The following is an 18,415-nucleotide window of genomic DNA, read 5'->3' on the forward strand; positions in this document are numbered from 1 at the left end:
AGTGTTTCGCTGCCAAATATTTTTCATCAATGACCTTTTTAACATGATAAAAACGAGACAATGATGAGTTAAAAATAGATCTTGATGATAAAACAAAAATAATATCAATGTTATTTTCGTTGATGAGACGTAAGGAAAATGTTAGTGGTGGACTATCGGTCATTGAAAGCTGAGAACAGCCGTGCTGATAACTGTCTTCAAATGTAGCATGAGCAACAGGCTGGTAAACTCCAGTAAATAGTCTGCACCAGGATGTTTCAGTAGCCAGCAGAAACAGTCAGAGCGGAGCAGCATCAGCCGTGTGTGTCTGACTGTGGGTGGTGGAGCTGCTGAATGGATTTGTGGGGTTTGATAGTTGCAGCGGTGGCTGTTAGCAGCTAGCTCCGCTCGCCGCCAGCGGCCGCCGGACTTCACATCTGTTGATCCCCGCAGGACTCCACTTTTATTGAGGTAAAATACCAAACACTTCGCAGTTTAAGCTTCTCAAATGTGGCGATGTGATGATATTCTCTGTTTTATAGCGTTGTGGATTAAATCTCTGTGGGTTTTGGACTGTTGGTCAGAAAAAAAAGCAGTCTGCAGATGTCAGTTTCAGTCTGGCATTTTGGGAGCTTATGGTTGGCATTTTTTTTGCTATTCTGACAATTCATCATTCATTCTAGAATAAACAGTTAAATAATATTTAAAAATTGAAACAATTGTGGCAACAGTTCATCAGCTTGAACATTAAACATCTTGTCTTTGTACTGTATTCAGTTGAATATAGGTCAAAAAGAAATCATTGCATTCTGCTTTTATTTAAGTTTGCATGCACTGCATTCGTACAGCACTTGTCTAGTCTTAAAACACTCAAAGCGCTTTACAACTCAAGCACCATTCATACACACACACACACACACACACACACACACACACACACACACACACACACACACACACAGCAGCACAGGCAAGCTGCCACCTGCTCTTCAGGAAAACACATACACACAGTCATCGGGAGCAATATGGAGTTCAGTATCTTGCCAAAGGACACTTTGACATGTAGACTGCAGGGGCCAGTGACCTGATCACCGAACCTTCAGTTGTTAATGTTAAAGTTACGTGAGCCTCTGGGACGGAGGAGTTACAGTACAAAAGGAAGACCCTTATGAACTGACCTGCTGTGGCCGTGGGCGGCAGCAAAGTGTAAAGGTGTGAATCCATTTTCATCCGAGACATCAGCAGGCGATCCGGATGACAGCAGCAGCTTCACACACTCTGACAGAGAGAGAATGACAGAGAAAGAAGCATGATGATGTCATAGCGTGCTGTTGTACACAGTGACAGACAGGAAGTAGCTGTGAGCAGAAAGAATTCAAATATAACTAGAGCACTCGGAGAGCGCAGACCTCTGCCAAGTAACCTTGACCTTTGACCACTTAATCTAATCAGGTCATCCTTGAGTCAAAGTGGATGTTTGTGCCAAATTTAAATAAAAAATCCCTCGAGGCATGGTTGAGATATTACACTCACAAAATGAGATGTACATGAGATCACAGTAACTTTGACCTTCAACTACCAAATTCAGCTTATTTTTGAGTGGATGTTTGTGCCAAATTTTAAGAAATTCCCTGAAGGTGTTCTTGAGATACCGTGTTAATCAGAATGCCACTGTTAGTGTCACTGTGACCTTGACCTTTGACCACCAAATTCTTATCTGGTCATTTTTGAGTCCAAGTGAATGTTTGTGTCAATTTGGATGACATTCCCCAAGGCATCCTTAAGACATCGCATTCACAAAATGAGTGTGATCCTGACTGGCAGTGACCTTGACTTCTGACCACCAAATTCTATCAGTCCATCTTTGAGTCTAAGTCAAAGTTTGTGCCAAATCGAAGAAGTTCTCTCAAGGTGTTCTTGAGATATCACGTTTACGAGAACGAGACATATCAGGTCACAGTGACCTTGACCTTTGTTGCCAAATTCTATTCAGTTCATTGTTATGTCAAAGTCAATGTTTGTGCTAAATTCGGAAAAAAATCCCTCAAGGTGTTCTTGAGATATGAGAATGAGACATATCAGGTCACAGTGACCTTGACCTTTGACCACCAAATTCAGTGTATCTTTGAGTCCAAGTGGATGTTTGTGCCAAATTTGGCAAAATACCCTCAAGGTATTCTTGAGATATCACATTCACTAAATGAGATGTCGGCAAGGTCAAAGTGACCTTCAACCACCAAATTCTATCAATTCATGTTTGAGACACAGAAGAATGCTACGGACAAGGTCACAGTGACCTTGTCCTTTGACCACCTAAATATTATCAATCCATCATTGACTCAAAGTGGATGTTTTTGTGCCAAATTCACAAAAATCCTCTCAAGATGTTTCTCAAGATATCAAGCTCACAAGAATAAGACAGATTCAAGGTCGCACTGGCTTTGACCTTTAAGCTATGACCAAAAAAATCTAATGACTTCATCATTAAGTCCAAGTGGACATTTGTGCCAAATTTCAAGAGAATTCCCTCACGGTTTTCTTGAGAGATCGCACTTACAAGAACGGGACGTACAGAGGGACAACCTGAAAACAAAAAACCTCGGGCCACAGCTGTCGCCGGTGAGGAGGCATAAAAACTCCTAAAATATCTCAGAGTAAATGACCACAGACCTACACTGTACAGAGCAGAGCATAGCAACCAGATCATCTTGTTGCCATGGATACTGTAGTTAGTGTAGTAAGCATGGTACTGTTGGAAAATTACTTCAAAGTCAGTTAGTTTACAGTACGACAGTATGAGAGATTTTTATGAATCATTTGGTGCAAGCTGTCATTAATGAACTTCAGAGTTTTATAGAGTCACCGTCCAGCAGCTTTATTATCAAGATCGCTTCTGTTCCACTGACTTCAGCCAGACTAAGAGGTTCCTCTCACTGATTGTTCTGAATTTCAGCCCCTCCTCCTTTTAAAACAACAAAGACACATCAACAATAATTGTCTTGGCTTTCCACTGCTACATTTCCCATGCGTTTTAGCCACAGTCTTTAATCTTTGTTGAAATGACAAGCTGTCGTTTTACTCTCCACTACAACAGTACAGTATCCATTTATCTTAGAATACAGACAGAATTCCCCCGAAAAAATGTTCCAGTTTTTCAGAGACACTGATGAAAGAAACATTGTGAGGAATAACACTGAACATTAAAAGCCAGTGGAACAAAACAGAAGTGGGGCAGGAGGACGTCAGCGCTCTGTAGTTAACGTGACATCAGCCTACACAAAAATAGTTTCATACACATCATGTGTCACTGCACGGCACGGCAGGAGCCACCGGATCAACACTACAGAATTAATACAGAGTGAACTTGGTACTTTCTTTACTTCTTTCTTTATCTACTGCATGTTACTCGATATATGTGTGTGTGTTCTCGTTGGTGCTTTACTGTCAACATTTTGCACATATTCTCACATCAGGCACTCAAACATCTGTGTGTGGTTTAAACGCTGACAAATCTGAAGAAAGAGGGGATCAGCGGAGAAGAAAAACTCTTGGGAAAAGCAGAGGACAATGAAATATTGATGGGAGGAAGACGTCTGTGTGTGTATGTGTGTGCGTGTCCTCTCTGTGTAGGTCCATCTATAATCCCTCAGCACAGCTGTCCTTCAGCTGCATTAGTCGTGTTCATGGATCAACGCTCCGCGGCTGACAGACTGTTACTAAACATCTCAGCAGGAGGGAAGATCCTGATAGACCTGCGGTGTGTGTGTGTGTGTGTAAACGGGTCTACATGCATGAATTATTCTGTGTGTGCTCCTCTATGTACGGCACCGCCGGTGTGTGTCAGCTGAACGAAGCATGTAGTCTGCATTCATGCTGATGTTACAGCCCTGACATGACGGTCCGTCTCTAATGGCAGCCAACACAATGGGATCAGCCGCCGCTCGCACAGTTACTGACTTTACAGCATCATGTGGAGAGTGTTTATCAGCAGCATTGCGTCTTTGTCTTCTCACTGCATCGTCATTGAGCTGGCCAGGTAACAGGGAGGCCACGGTGAGGAGATTTTCCAGCTTGTGACAACACTGATGTTAGTCTGTATGTTTACATGACATCAGAGAAAATCGATGGATCGATTAGCAAACTGTTTCAAAGAGACAGCGCGTCATACTCTGAAAACCCCACCCACCAGAGGGGAAAACGATCAGCACCGCAATATGCAACTAAGGGCTGAAACGCTAACAAAATGGCTGTAGCTAGCTGAAAACATTAGATCACAGCATGTCAGGATTATTCTAGCACGTTACGTCTACCACAGAGGAAACGTTACTTTGGCAGTCTTAATACTGTTGGTCTACCTCAGTCAGTACGTTTACATGACATCAGAGAAAATCGATTTATTGTGTCAGTCCAACTAAAACTGGACCTTTAAAATCCATTTCGACATGTTTGTCTGACTGAAATCGTACTAAATCAAATTGCTCAAAGTCGGACTAACACACCCAGATAATGTGATTGGGAGTCGAATTCCTCCTGCATGTATACAGTCAATGGGACCCAAGCTGGCCGAGGCGCTCCGAGCATGTTCCAGCGTCCACCCCAAGTAACAGAAGCCGGTAACAACATGGAGAAATCTACATCCAGAGCCGTGACTTTTTGGACAGACCAAATGTACAGAGCTGTAAAGTTGTCCACCATGGTAACTAACCGTAGCTAACTTGTTTGTCCATTGTTTGGTCTGTGACGTAATAGGTCAACAGGAAAAAGGTCCAATACTAACAAGCTGAAAGGGGGCATATCTCCACCTATCGTAGAGGAGTCGCACATACTTGGCTCAATAAATGGATTCCCCTCCCGTGCTTGTATACTGGGACAAGGACAGCAGTCCAGTTAGATGGCCTAGTCGAGCTATAACCATAGCTAGACTTAACTACGCATGTAAACATACTAAATGATTACCAAGGACCTAGGTTTCATTTCAACACTGGGGGGTGACACTCCTACACCAGTGGCCACGGGCCCATCCCAATACCCCCCCTTAGCCCTACACCTTGGCCCTACCGCTAGATGTGCGCGAGGGGTAGGGGTGTCCCCAGTGGTCGAATTGTTAATTTTTAACAAGGGGGATGCAGTGTAGCTTTTATTTTTTTTTTTGCATGCACACATAATCAAATATGACACCACAGATGTGCAAAATTAATCAAGATAAAGAAAAATGGCATGACCTATACCTGCTGCCTTTAAAACACAAATAATGCAGTAGTATTGCAATACAGACAAAAAACATTTTAGAGTATTCATAAGAGTAGCTCTGAAATAGCTGTGAAAATTAATCTTAGAGTCACTCTTATCCTATAGACATTTCCTAAACCAGTTATAATTTCTCCTAATCTGTGAAGCCTTGGGCTGATAATCGGTGCTGCTGTCAGGTCCCTGTCCTGATACCAGCCTGGTTTCTCCCTGTCCCTCTTCTATCTATTGCAATAATATAGATAATAAATGTGCAAAGCAAAATTTAGAAATAGAATTAAGAATGACATAGCTGTAGAAATTAATCCCACAGTCACTTTTATGCTATAGATATTTTCTCTCAGCCAGTTATAAACTCTCCTCACCTGTGAAGACCCTGCATGATCATCCTTGCTGGCCTCTGGTCCACTGTCTCCTCCCTGACCCTGCTCTTTCTATTGTGGCAATAAAGATTATACAAATATGTGCAAAGCAATAGTGAGCACAAGTTCTTTTTAAGGAGGAGTGGGTTTATTCCTAGCATGAAACTAGCTAGCAAGTGATTTAACATAGGTAACAATAACATTAGTGTTCTTGTTAACTAGCTTAACTTGATATACTGGCATCTATTAATTAGTCATCATTTAGCTAACATTATCTACATGCAACAGCATTACTCAACTTACACGGGTTGTTTGGAACAAACTGTGCAAGGTTTTTTGCTTCTTGCTGGCTGGTTTGCTGAACATAGTTAACACTCATCAGCACTGCCCAGCAGCACACGTCTTGTCTGTGTGGATTGACTCTGATCGCAACATGACAGCATGTGTATGTGCCTTCTCATGGTGTGTTTAAAGACGGTTCGGAAAAACATGTTACCACACATTAAAAACAAATCGGACGGTGGTAACGGCTGTAAAAAGTGCGGGGGAGGGAGGGCACAGATACGGGAAGTGCGGTGGACATGTCCCCTGTGTCCCCCCTTCAAATTACGTCCGTGCCTGCACACACAGATTCTAGATTAACAAGGGGGATGCTTTTTGGTCAATTTTCTAACAAAGGAGATGGCATCCCCCTCAATTCGACCACTGGGTGTCCCAATTCCTTTTTGCGCGTAGGGGTAGGGGGCATAACGAGGGGTAGTGGGTATGAAACTAGCCCTTCGGAGCGAGGGATTTCAGATGCTGACTTGCCAGCGAGGGGTAGACGTCGCCATGGCTACCACCGAGCAAGAGACGGGGGAAAAAGTTCATACATGTACATATAACATTAATTTCGCAAATAAACATGGAACTTTTGTAAAAATGTTTTTGAATAACTGTGTATTCATGTAGAGAATGGTATAACAATTTTTTATTGCTTTTCACAATGTCTAGATTGGAGCTGACAGAAAGCTAGCCAGCTAGCTAACGTTACTGTTGTCAGGTTGCTTGTTAGCTAGCTAGCTAGCTAGCTCGCACTATGTGGCATCTGTCATCTGTCCTGTTCTGCAAAATTGTCGGATTTTTCACATTATGATAACACGCCAGCTAGTATAACTATGCTGCCTCGTAATGTTAGCTGGTTAGCTAGCTAGCAGAAGTCCCCTGTCGTACGTATCATTTCACTGTCTGTCGTTCATCAAACGAAGCATAATGAATACAGCAAACATGATTGGTAGGATGAACTCAACTGGAGACTCCATTGTAGATGCCAGAAATGTAGATGGCTCGCGGCTTCCTGTTTAAAATAGTTCCGTATGCGTGAATGTAACTGACGCAGTGACGTAGGGAAAGATTTCAACCCTTACCCCTCGTTGCTTCATTTCAAGGGCTAAGGGGTAGTGGACAAGGAGGGGTATTGGGATTGGGCCCACATTACCCCCGTCCTTCATAACCTCCAGCTCCCCGTCCCTCAGCGTATCCACTTCAAAATCCTCACCATCACTTACAAAGCTCTCCACAACCTGTCTGAGCTCCTCCACCGGCACACTCCCTCCCACGCTCCCAGGTCTGCTGATGCAAACCTACTACTGATTTTCAATACCGTCCCAAGTGGTGGTGGGGGGGGAATAACGTAAACAGCAGCAACAGGTGGAGACTGCAGGGAAAAACCAGCATATTTACACATCACACTAATACCGTCATATACCATACACCCCTGCGACATTTCAGGAATATATGAAGGTATGAAAAATTAGATACCGCCCACACCTGACTGGCTCTAATGCTGTTGCTGGAACTACACACTGTGCTTTCTCATTTTCATATGTGTTGATAAGAAAAGGAAAACAGCGGTGGGCAAACAATATAATCAATGTCTCAAAAACTGCCTAAAACCAGTGACAGCAACTACTGCATCAATCCTACAAAGTAACTGACTGGCAGTGCTACTGAATGCTAAATCTTTAGTAATAATCTGTTGTATTATATCTTGCCACTGAACCAAGTTGTGACTTTTCCATACTACTTTCCATACTTAATGCATGTACTATATCTGATGCTGAACCTTCACAGACCCTCATCTTGAATTCCCTTCACCCAAGCCAAAGCCTGTGCTACCAGTCAAGCTGCACGCAGGAGATATTTTATTCAAAGTGACAACAAACTGAACATTAGCATCTCATTTTCTTCTCGCTAAAGGCCAACAAAAGCACAAAGTCGTGTTTCATTTAGCTGAAATCACATCGTGCTTCTGCAGACGCTGTGAGCTGCGGTAAGAAAGCAGGTGGCAGGGAGGTTTTGTGGTTCGAATCTTTCTTAAAAGCAGAAAATGTCACAGGTTTGATGTCTGGAACATTTAAGTCATGTTCCCTCTGAGGGTTTCTTCTGCAGGATAATCGACGCTGTAACTCACTGTGAGTGAAAAAGGGCAACAACTGAACTGAAAGGCACATTGTGTCCAGTCTCTTATCAAACTAAACCTTCATTTAAAGTCAACTGAGCAACTTCCTCTTCCTCAGCAATGATCTGCTTTATATTTATACAGTTATATAAAGTCAAACCTGAGAAAAGAACCATCTATACGGCCTTTTCAAAAGCCACTCTGATGGCTGAGGGGAAATGCATTATCTCAGGTATGTTTACAGCTGCTAATTCAAACTCTGGAGCCTTTAAACTGTTTGTGCAGCTTAGAGAAGTAAACATTAATCTCATATAGCACCTAAGAGAACTGAGGGTTTGTGGAAACACACATCGCACTGAATTAAGCGAATGACACCAGAAAGGTTGAACACGTAAAGCAGATGGATGCCGTCTTCACATTGCAAAAATAACTGTTTAAGGAAACTCATCACTTTTTAGAATCTAACAGAGGAAAACAACTTCTTATTCAACAGTAGTTTCTCTAGCAGATATTCACTGACAGTCCAGTGTGAAGGATTTAGGGGGGATATATTGGCAGAAATGCAATATAATCTATAAGTATGTTTCCTTTGGTGTTTAATCACCTGAAAATAAGAATCATTGTGTTTTCGTTGTCTTAGAATGAGACGTCTATATCTACACAGGGAGCAGGTCCGTTGCACCGCCGTGTTTCTACAGTAGCCCAGAAAAGACAAACCAAACACTGGCTCTCAAAAGGAACATTCAAGTTTTCACATCAGCCACCATAATTAGCAGACCTTCTGTGACGAGAGCATCAGATAAGCACCGCTTTTTTTAACCTGAAACTGCTTTATTCAGTGTTTTTAGTGGTTTTAATTGCAAAGAGGCCTCTGTGGACTATTCGGCTTCCGGTAAAAACCTCCCAAACAACAAACACTGAGAGAATTTTGACCAGGAGAAGTTTAGCTGGTTGCAATCTGCAATCCTCACCACTCGATTCCAAAAAATCCCAGTAAATTTTACACACTGTACCTTCAGTAAAGCTTGACAAAGGCAAACAAGAGTAAACTTACTGAATGCAGAGGAGGGCTGCAGAGGAGTGCCGGATTCAAGATATAGAGTGGTATGAAAATTGACAGTTATCTATGTAAAATAAAACACAATTGGATGGAGAATCTTACCTTGACTTAAGTAATTTTCAAAAGAGAAACTTTTTCACATACTGTTTTAAGTTTTAATTATAGTAAAAACACATTTGTTCAACCAAAAATAACCTCTCTGTCTTCATCCTTTAACTATCATTCTGAATGATAATAATAATCATAATTCTGCTGTAAGATCTTACACCGTTACAACCCTTCTGCAGAGCACATTTGTTCCTTTCTCTGTTTTCATCTCATATGCAATCGTTTGTGTGTACAACATGCTGCATATCTTATTTATTATTTATGGACTGACTTTATAATCTTAATCTCACAGGTTCTCTAAAGGAATGCATCATATACAGTATTTCATTTATATCTGCCACGCTCACAGAACAATCAATCCTGTGTGAATCCTTTGTGTTTGTGTTCTGGTGTATCACTCTCTCTCCATCAATCAATATGAATCAATAAAAGCCTCGGGGTGTTCCTTTAAGACTACTCTTTAGAAATCAATCAATCAATCATGCAGCCAACCGCTGACCAAAAAACCACAGACAGGGTTTCAGTTCCCACTGGGCTCACCTACATTTTAAAATGTACTGTACATGCAGTACAAGCAGCGGCTAATATTTCTGTACGTGCACATGGAAGAGGTTTGCCTTCAAGATCATCTGCTAGAAATCCCTGGAGTCAGAATTTCCATTTTTTGCTACTCTATACTTCTAATCCACTACATTTGTTTGATAACTTTATTCACTTTGTGGATTGTGATTAATAATACCAAATATAATCAACAAAGAAATGATGATGTTTTTGTTATTGGTTTTAATTTCCCCTATGGATGCATCAACAATTATGAGCTAATAATACATAATACTGTGAAGTTCTCCATAATGAGTAACCTACATTTACTTTGGTACTTAAAGTTTATTTTGATGCTGATACCTGAGAATTTTCACTTAAGGACACAGAGTGTCTTCACACACTGATTGACTTGCGGCCTGCCACGATTAAAACATCTGCCACCACATAGATTTTGTATTGAAGGAGCCGGAGTGCTTATTAGGAGCACTATAGGAACACATATAAGCTGTTTGGTTATTTATAGCACCTCACTGTCGGAGCACAGAGGGCCCTCAGGGCACAGACAGAGCAGCAGAATGTCAGGCGCATTGAAAGTGAGATTTAAACATTCACTCTGCTGGGTCTAAAAGTTTGCATTCACTTGCAGCAGCTGCTCCTCTGATCCATCGACCCGATCTGATCTGAATGTATAGATCGATCAATTATTCACCCCGTGAGTCAGAAACTGCTGCTGAGAAAAAAATGAACTCATGGAAAGCTCCACCTGGGCTGCATTTACGGAATTTAGAAACGAGACACAGAATGATACAAAGGGACAAACATGCATTTAAAAAACAAAAACACATACACTCAAATTATGTGGGAAACACTGTTCTACACTGTGATATTGATACCTTTATATAAGTTAAAGATCAGAGTAGTTCAACCACAACTGCATTTCCTAGGAAATACTCTAGACTTGCACCGATTTATCGGCAGTGCTCAGAATCGGGCCAGTTTTCACGTGATCAGCCATGACCTGCGACCGGCTGGTCAGTCTAAAATATGCCGATTTAAAACGCTGGTCCAATTCCCGGCACGTCGCATGATTGACATCGTGTAACATCAGCAGCGCACACACGCACATCTGCAACTCACAACTTGAGCGATGTGAGGAAGTGAAACATGGGCGGCTTCTGACCTTAATCATTCACGCACACACATCAAAAGACAGAAGGAGAAACTGACGAGGCACGTGCTCGCGTGCAGAAGATGTGTCCGCACGCTTACTGGCGGGCGCGTCCTAAAAAACCTGTGTGAATTTTCCACAGGAGATATTTTTACTTTTTGTCTATTCAAGAAATTATCCACAAATGCTATACACCAAGAATTATTATTTTATTTATCAATGTTTTTATTTATGTATGCCTTTTTTACTTATTTATTTTAATACTGTAGCTGAAGTTATATTTGAGCAAAAAGGAAAATGTTTCTTAACAGGTAAAGAAACGTGTCACTGTTTTTGTTTGTTTGTCTGAGATGATTATTGAAAAGCTGGCTGTATCTTGGTTAAAATGTTTCTAATAAAGCAAAGATAGAAAATATTGCAATATCTTGTGAGCTGTAAAGTGGTTTGAAAAAAATGAAATCGGCCTCGGCCATCCAAACACTCTGCAAATTGGAAATCGGTATCAGCCCAAAAAATTGTAATTGGTGCCAGTCTAAAATACTCCTTTCATTTGAACCCAAACCATGATCTCTTTTCTTAAACCTCACCAAGAAAAGTTTTTCTGGCAGAAAGCCCTGACAGCAGACTTCTCCCAACACCTAAAAAAAATCAATAACAGCCTAAGTGTACGCTACACTGGGAGTATTTTCACCGCCTTACCATTCCATCAGACAGCCTGTTTCTACAGTTCCCTGTCTTTGTTCTTTTCATAGCCACCAAACCCCAACGAGAAAAACAATAATCTAAGCTTGCTGAAAACAGGAGCTGCTGATCTACTGCTGCTTCCATCAGTTAGTTAGTTTGCGTTACTGTGGGACTTTGGTGAATCCGAACGAACCCTTTTAAACACCAAAGCCACACAATAACACAAACACAATAACTGGTCGAGGCAGCAGTAGACCAGCAGCTCCTGTGTTCAGCAAAGTTAAATCACTGATTTTCTCAATGGAGTCTGGCTTTGAAGGGAGTGACGTAACAGAGTGCCATTAAGGTAAAGCAGTGACAATATTCTTAATACAGCATACACTGATATTAATTTTTTTAGCTGGCTTAAATATGTTTTGTTGCTGACTCGTCCACAGCAGCACATTGCTTAGTTTCTATGTTGGACTCATGCCCGCTTCTCCAAACTGGGATGGTGCCGACTGACATCTACTGTATGTAATACACTGACTATGGATAAGTACTCCATAGAACCCCACTTCAACAAATCTGTACTATCCCTATAAGACAATGGGATGGCAGCAATCCTTTGTCCTCCTCCTGCTTCATCAATACCTGCAGAACCTTTAATTTAATCACTTAAATGTAAACCAGTAAAACCAGTATTGATGAATCAAACGTCAGTTACCTGTGTGTCCGTTCTGAGCAGCAGCAAACAAGGCAGAGGTTTGGTGGTGGTTGTGGTAGAGGTGGTGGTCTTGGTCAAGATGATTGGGCTTGTCTTCCATGGCGGATGTAGAGGTGGAGTTGGCGGTAGAGGTGGTTTTGGTGGACGTGGAGGTGGTAGTGGTGGTAGTAGTGGTGGTGGTGGTGGTGATGGTGGTCGGGTCTGGTTGGTTAAGCAGCATTGACAATAAAGTGACATTTCCCTGGGAAGCAGCTTGGGGGAGCAGGGGGCGCCCGCCGTCCAGGGCAGCAGGCCCTCCGCCGCTTAGAGAGGAGACTACGGAGGGACACCAGCCTGCAGGGGGGAAGGAGGAGCAGGAGCAGCACAGGTTAAACTAGGAGGAGGAAGAGCAGGAGGAAGAGGAAGCTTCTAGAAGTGCTGAGTGTGGGAGAGCAAGGGTGTAAGAAGGTGGACGGTTTGGGAGGGGGGGAGAGCACACTTCAGTTCCACACATACTGTAGTACAGTCTCTTTTGTCTGAGCGGCAGGCAGGAGATAAGAGACGTAGTTAAACACTCCCAGTGAGTACAAGCTCATGTTGTGCAGCCAAACACTGTTCAAACGCCAAAATCTTTTGTCAAACTCTAGTGGAGATCCCACAGTTCCAAAGACACCAGATATGTGACACTGAATTTGGGGAGAGTGTTTTATAAAATGAGACAAAGGATATCTACAATATTTACACATGACTGAATGGAGCAGCCCTAAAAAAGAATGAGTTCTGGGTTTGATCTTAAACTTAAACAGCATATAGCTGTGATAAAGAGCTAGAAATAGATGATACAGAATTTACTACACACAGTATAATATATTAAGAAAAAAAAAACAAAAGAAGTAAAGTCTCAAAAATGTTTGCGAATTGTCTAAAGACAATGTTCATTTTTATTTACACACTAAAATTTTATAGAGACTTGGGGATCTTGCAGGGTCAATATCTGCAAGACTACAACTAGACTGCTCTTGCTCCAGGTGGAAAATATTACACCAAACTCCATTTAAGAAATATGACATTTTAAGAATTCCTTACATGTCTGCAAAAACACATAACTCTAGTAACACAAGACAAAAGCCGTCATATGTTGGCAGTAGTCATGTCAATTCAGCATCAATATAATCCATGAAGATGAACTGTATTTGCGTACAAAATTTACATTTTGGATTTTGATGCATCAACACACCACCAGCCTCTGTTGGTTAGCTGTGCTATTTTAAAGGTTGGAGACCAGCGGAGTGAGACAAGAAGGAGGTTTCAAAAATTAGGATTTCTCTTTAAAATAAGTGCTTGGTGGTTGGTGGATCAGATATGTGACAAATTAAACACTATTAGCGTAAAACTTCAATTAGTAGCCCGGGCTATTATTTCGCTGAAATCAACAGGCCTATGTTGGTTTGTTTTTTTTCACACTACAAGCGAACCGCACCAGAGTCTGTTTGGAAGCGGACTGAGGATGCTTTCACACCTGCCCTGTTTGGTTCAGTTCAATCAAACTCAAGTACGTTTGCCCCCTCAGTGTGGTTCATTTGGGCAGCTGTGAACACAGCAATCACACTCAGGTGCGCACCAAAACAACTGGACCTAGACCTCCTTGAAGAGGTGGTCTCAGTCCGGTTACAAACAAACCCTGGTGCTGTTTGTTTGTGGTGAGAACGTGTTGAAAATGAGTCCCTGATTCAGACCAAAGGAGACAACTCTAGGTCTGAAAGCACCCTGAGACCTACTTTTCAAGTGGCCTTCGTTTGGTTGTTTGGTCCGCACCAGGGTTCAACTGATGGCTTTCACACCAGTCCAAACGAACCGTACCAACAAACGGACCTGAGTTTGTTTTTACCGACCCAAACAGGTAAGGTGTGAAAGCACCCTAAGATAACTAGCAAAGATTAAACTAACTGACTAACTTTACGTACTTTACTTTCAGCAGGACACTGACCGGACAAAACATCCAAGAACATGTGAACTGCTATGTTTGTAAAGGTGGGTACACTTATTTCAGCTCATCACCAGAGATCAAATATTGGACCTCTAAAAGAAGCCACACAGCTGGTTTCTGCTGCTGCAGCCTAAAGCGATCCTGGGCTAAATCCCATGTGGTGGTTAGTTGTGTTATAAACACATCAGCAGGATTATGGGAGGATTATGGGGGAAAACAGGTAGACAGGTAAAGTGACATACTGAGGTGTTGTTTCAGCCTGAGCTGGAACTCATCCAGCAAACAGTGTGCGGTTAAAGCTCCTCTCCCTTCATTCAGCCAGGGGGGAGATTATCTCTCCATTCAGATCTGCTGCTGCTGGAAATATCCTCTTTAACCAAAACTCTGGCACAATGTCAAGTGAAGCCTGGAAAAATACCTGAACTACAACTCATTACCTTTTTATTTAACCTCCTTAAATATCTTTTAAATGTTTAGTTTTTACGGATTCAAAAGACTAACCTTTTTTTAATCATACAGAAAAATGCTACTTATATTGCATTTACGATTCACACTCGTAGAGCCATGTTTTTATGGCGACTATTCAACAGAAATATTTCATGTATCTTGTTTATTATTTTATACACATTTCCGTGAAATGCAGCCTGACAGATTTGGCATCGTTGGACACTCTGGGATCACCACTGGTATAAAAAAAAAAAAAATCAAAAACCTCTGTCTGAATAATTCTTTGCAGCACAACAAAAGCTTCCAAAAATTAACCCACTGGGGGGTCTGACAGATTTTAAATGTTAATGGTAATTTCCTCTTAACTGCTCTTTACTGCGACAGTGTTAAATCTGCTTTAAGTGAATAAGAACGGTCTGGAGTTTTAGAACAGAACAAAACATCCCAAACAGAAGCAAGATGTTCACTGTCACGCTGCGTTTCATAAAAGCCAGGATTTTTAGATTATTTTATTAGGGATGCACCAATCGGATTCGGCCGATATTCTCCTTGGTGACTGCCATCGGCCTATCTGCAAATAAGATGACATTCACCGATGGCAGTGGCCGATGTCTGTCTGTGGTGTCACATTTGTTTTGAGCAGGCTAAAAAGCAGGGCTCAGGACTAACAGTGTCCCGTCATCCCAGGGACAACAGAAGTCAGAGATCTTCTCTGGAATGCCTTCAGAGCAAACTCACTCTCAATGTGCCATGGGACGCACTTTCCTTTAAGGTGCCTCATTGTGAATAAAAAACATCGACATCAGCAGGAGGAGAACTAGTTAATGTTAGCTGTTAGCTGTTAGCAGGGGGTGGCCAGAACCACAGACTGTCTATAACAATGGACGTAGTTACCATGACATCAACCACTGGTTTGTGAGCTCCGGTTTTGAAGCCTTGAGTTCAGCTGTCACCATTTTGTTTGTTGAAGCGACCATATTTGGGCACGACCGTGGAGCTGAGGAAGAGCGAGGGGTGGATCCCACACGCCTCACAGACAGCGTGCTACTCAAAGCGGCCTGTCCTTATTTCTGCGTAACTTTTGGCCTTAATAAAATGTAACAGATGAGTTGTATAAAAGCTCACCCCTTGTACAGTTGTCATGAATGTTGAATTTAGCTCTAGAGACCAAACTGTTTTTGCACCAGGCTGTAAACATGTTTATTTCTGCTGTAAAGTTTTAACATGGGGGGTCTATGGGGACTGACTCACTCTTGGAGGCAGCCTCTAGTGGACATTAGCGGAACTGCAGTTTTTGGCACTTCAGCCCTGCATTTTGTCGCTTTGCCAGAACTAACAACTCACAGAGGTCGCACTGAGTTAAAATATGACGCGTTCAAGCTTTATTCAGTAAAAATGAGTAATGGGGCGAAGGTACATTATAACATCATCATGATGTGTTCAAATGTAGTCTTGTAAAATGTAATTTTTGTTAAGACACTTGAATAAATCCAGCATCCAGTTTTAATCAGGAATGTTAATGTTTTTGCTGCAATATAAAAAATATTAGAGTATTATAATATATTATACATATTAAAAAGACTTCTGAAGCAGTTTTTTTCAAAGATGTTTTTCCATGTGAAAGAGGGAGGATGTCAATGAGTAAAGAAAGAAGAAATTACCTAAAAAAATTTAGCAAGACATTGTTAAAAACAGAAAATTAAAAACAAGAAAATTAGTTTAAAAAAGCAGGTTAAAAACAAACAAGAAAATGACCCGCAAATGGTGCTAAAAAATTATAATAATACATAGTATCGTAACATGAATTTAATAATTTTTTTCCCTGTTTTATTTTGTTTTGTTGCTCACTGCCTGTTTCCCCATGTTTCTGAAGGGAATCACACCAACTAGCTCAGGGTTCAGAGGTTTAAATACTTGAAAAAGGCATCTGAAAGCAGCACAAGAAAGTGATGCCACTCCAGGATGCAAAGGGTTAAACTGAAGAGTTCTTTGTTTACTGTCACTTAAGGGGGAGTAAATAACATAACACAAGATAAAAACTAAAAAAATCTGTATTGGCTATCAGCCATTTTGTTATTTTAAACGGTGCATCCCTATATTTTATTATTCTTTATATACATTCTGTACTGTCATAACAGATCATATTTGTTATTTATATATTTGTTAACTTAGGATTATGCAGAGTTTCCAGGCGTTTCTCATGACGCAGAAACCCTCTAATAAAGTGTCTGATTTAATCAACATGTGATGCACGCTGCAGCCTGGACAGAAGAGTCTGTCATCGCATCAGATTAACGGCGACATGATGGATAGCATTCATCTTTCAGTACAGTCAGTCACCCGCAGCGTTCACACAGGACGAACAGAAACACACATTATTTAGCTGGAGACTGTTGCAGTTAAACAGCATTATTTCAAATGATTAAACACGACAAACAGATGCGGTGAAGAACAGAAATAAAGACATCATTACTAAACCAAACAGCTTTGCTAAAACTACAAACTAAACATGCTAAAAGCTAAAGATGCTACATTAAACCATGGTTTTATATGTCTGTTCTGACCTGGGAGGGTGAAAAATGAGTTAGAATAAAAGAAAAATTGACAATTTCAGTGCAGAAATTCGTCTCACAGACCAAAGACAGACACAAAAGAGACGGAAGAAAAAGTGCAGCAGAGATTGTCAAGGACACAGATAATGGCAGCTGTTATGGTTGCACTTCCTGTCTGTCAGTGGATGGCAGCGGTGTGGGGAAAAAAAAAAAGATAAAACATATCAGTCTGCTGACAGGTGAGACGGCGGACCTGCTCCGAAACTGTGATGAATTAGACTGGGAAGAAGCAGAATTCTCCAGAACTCCTTCAGAGCTTTATCAGGTTTATAAGAGGAAGATGTTGCAATCAGGTGAAACCGAAAGGTTGGCAACACTGGTGTTAGCAATATTCTTACTTGAGATCAGTGTGTGGTCACCAACATATTATTATTTTAGTCTCACAGAGGATTTAATCTAAACTTTAGATATCAGTGGAAAACACCTGGAGGGCAGCTCTCCTCTCAGGCAGTCGATGTTTTCATTGACGGCCACATCAGCTGATCTTTTTCAGAGGATTAATAAGCATTCTACAAAAACAAGATATAACTGTTAAGTATTTTTTAAGTTCTAATGGAGTGACACGTCCTTAATGATTTGTTTTCTAAGTGAATTCGGATCTTTTGTTTTCTGTTAAGCACTTGGTGATGTGATGAAAGAGCAGTTTCATATTTTTCAATCAAGACACAACTGCATGCAGAAGAACAGGAACATCAACAATGCAAATGTATTTTGCATTTGACAGGAACATCTCAGGATAATTCCAGTTTATTACAACTTTTTGTTCTCTTTGGTTTTGTCATCATGTCTTTTACATATGATACCTGCAAACTCAGCAGCGTTACTGACAAGAAGACCACTGAGCAACGACCCTCAGCAGCCGGACGATCGGAGAGGTTTTTAACAAGCCGACAGTTAAAGTTCAAAGTAACTTTCACAAATACAACTTTTTGTCGTATCACTACGTCCTTGTGCTTTTAATAGCATTTGCTAGAATCCACAGCGACTCACAGACAACCAATCAGAGCTGAGGAGACGCTAACACGGCTGTCGATCACTGTTCATGAACTGCGATCAAAATGTCAAACTAGGTAGCGCCGATCAAATATGACCA

General features: G+C 41.3%; 1 protein-coding gene across 1 annotated transcript in view; it reads right to left on the bottom strand.

Annotated features, from left to right (window-relative positions):
• The window catches only part of cttnbp2 (cortactin binding protein 2), a 166,440-nt gene that overhangs the window by 55,972 nt on the left and 92,053 nt on the right, over positions 1 to 18,415 (bottom strand). Inside the window, exons 5-6 of the mRNA XM_049573026.1 lie at positions 12,298 to 12,630; positions 1,158 to 1,257 (exon numbers count right to left, since the gene is read on the bottom strand). Of these exons, the coding sequence (XP_049428983.1) occupies positions 1,158 to 1,257; positions 12,298 to 12,630 (433 nt within the window). The remainder of the gene's footprint in view (positions 1 to 1,157; positions 1,258 to 12,297; positions 12,631 to 18,415) is intronic.

This window comes from Epinephelus fuscoguttatus, linkage group LG4 (assembly GCF_011397635.1).
Source record: "Epinephelus fuscoguttatus linkage group LG4, E.fuscoguttatus.final_Chr_v1".
In the NCBI taxonomy this organism is placed as follows: domain Eukaryota; kingdom Metazoa; phylum Chordata; class Actinopteri; order Perciformes; family Serranidae; genus Epinephelus; species Epinephelus fuscoguttatus.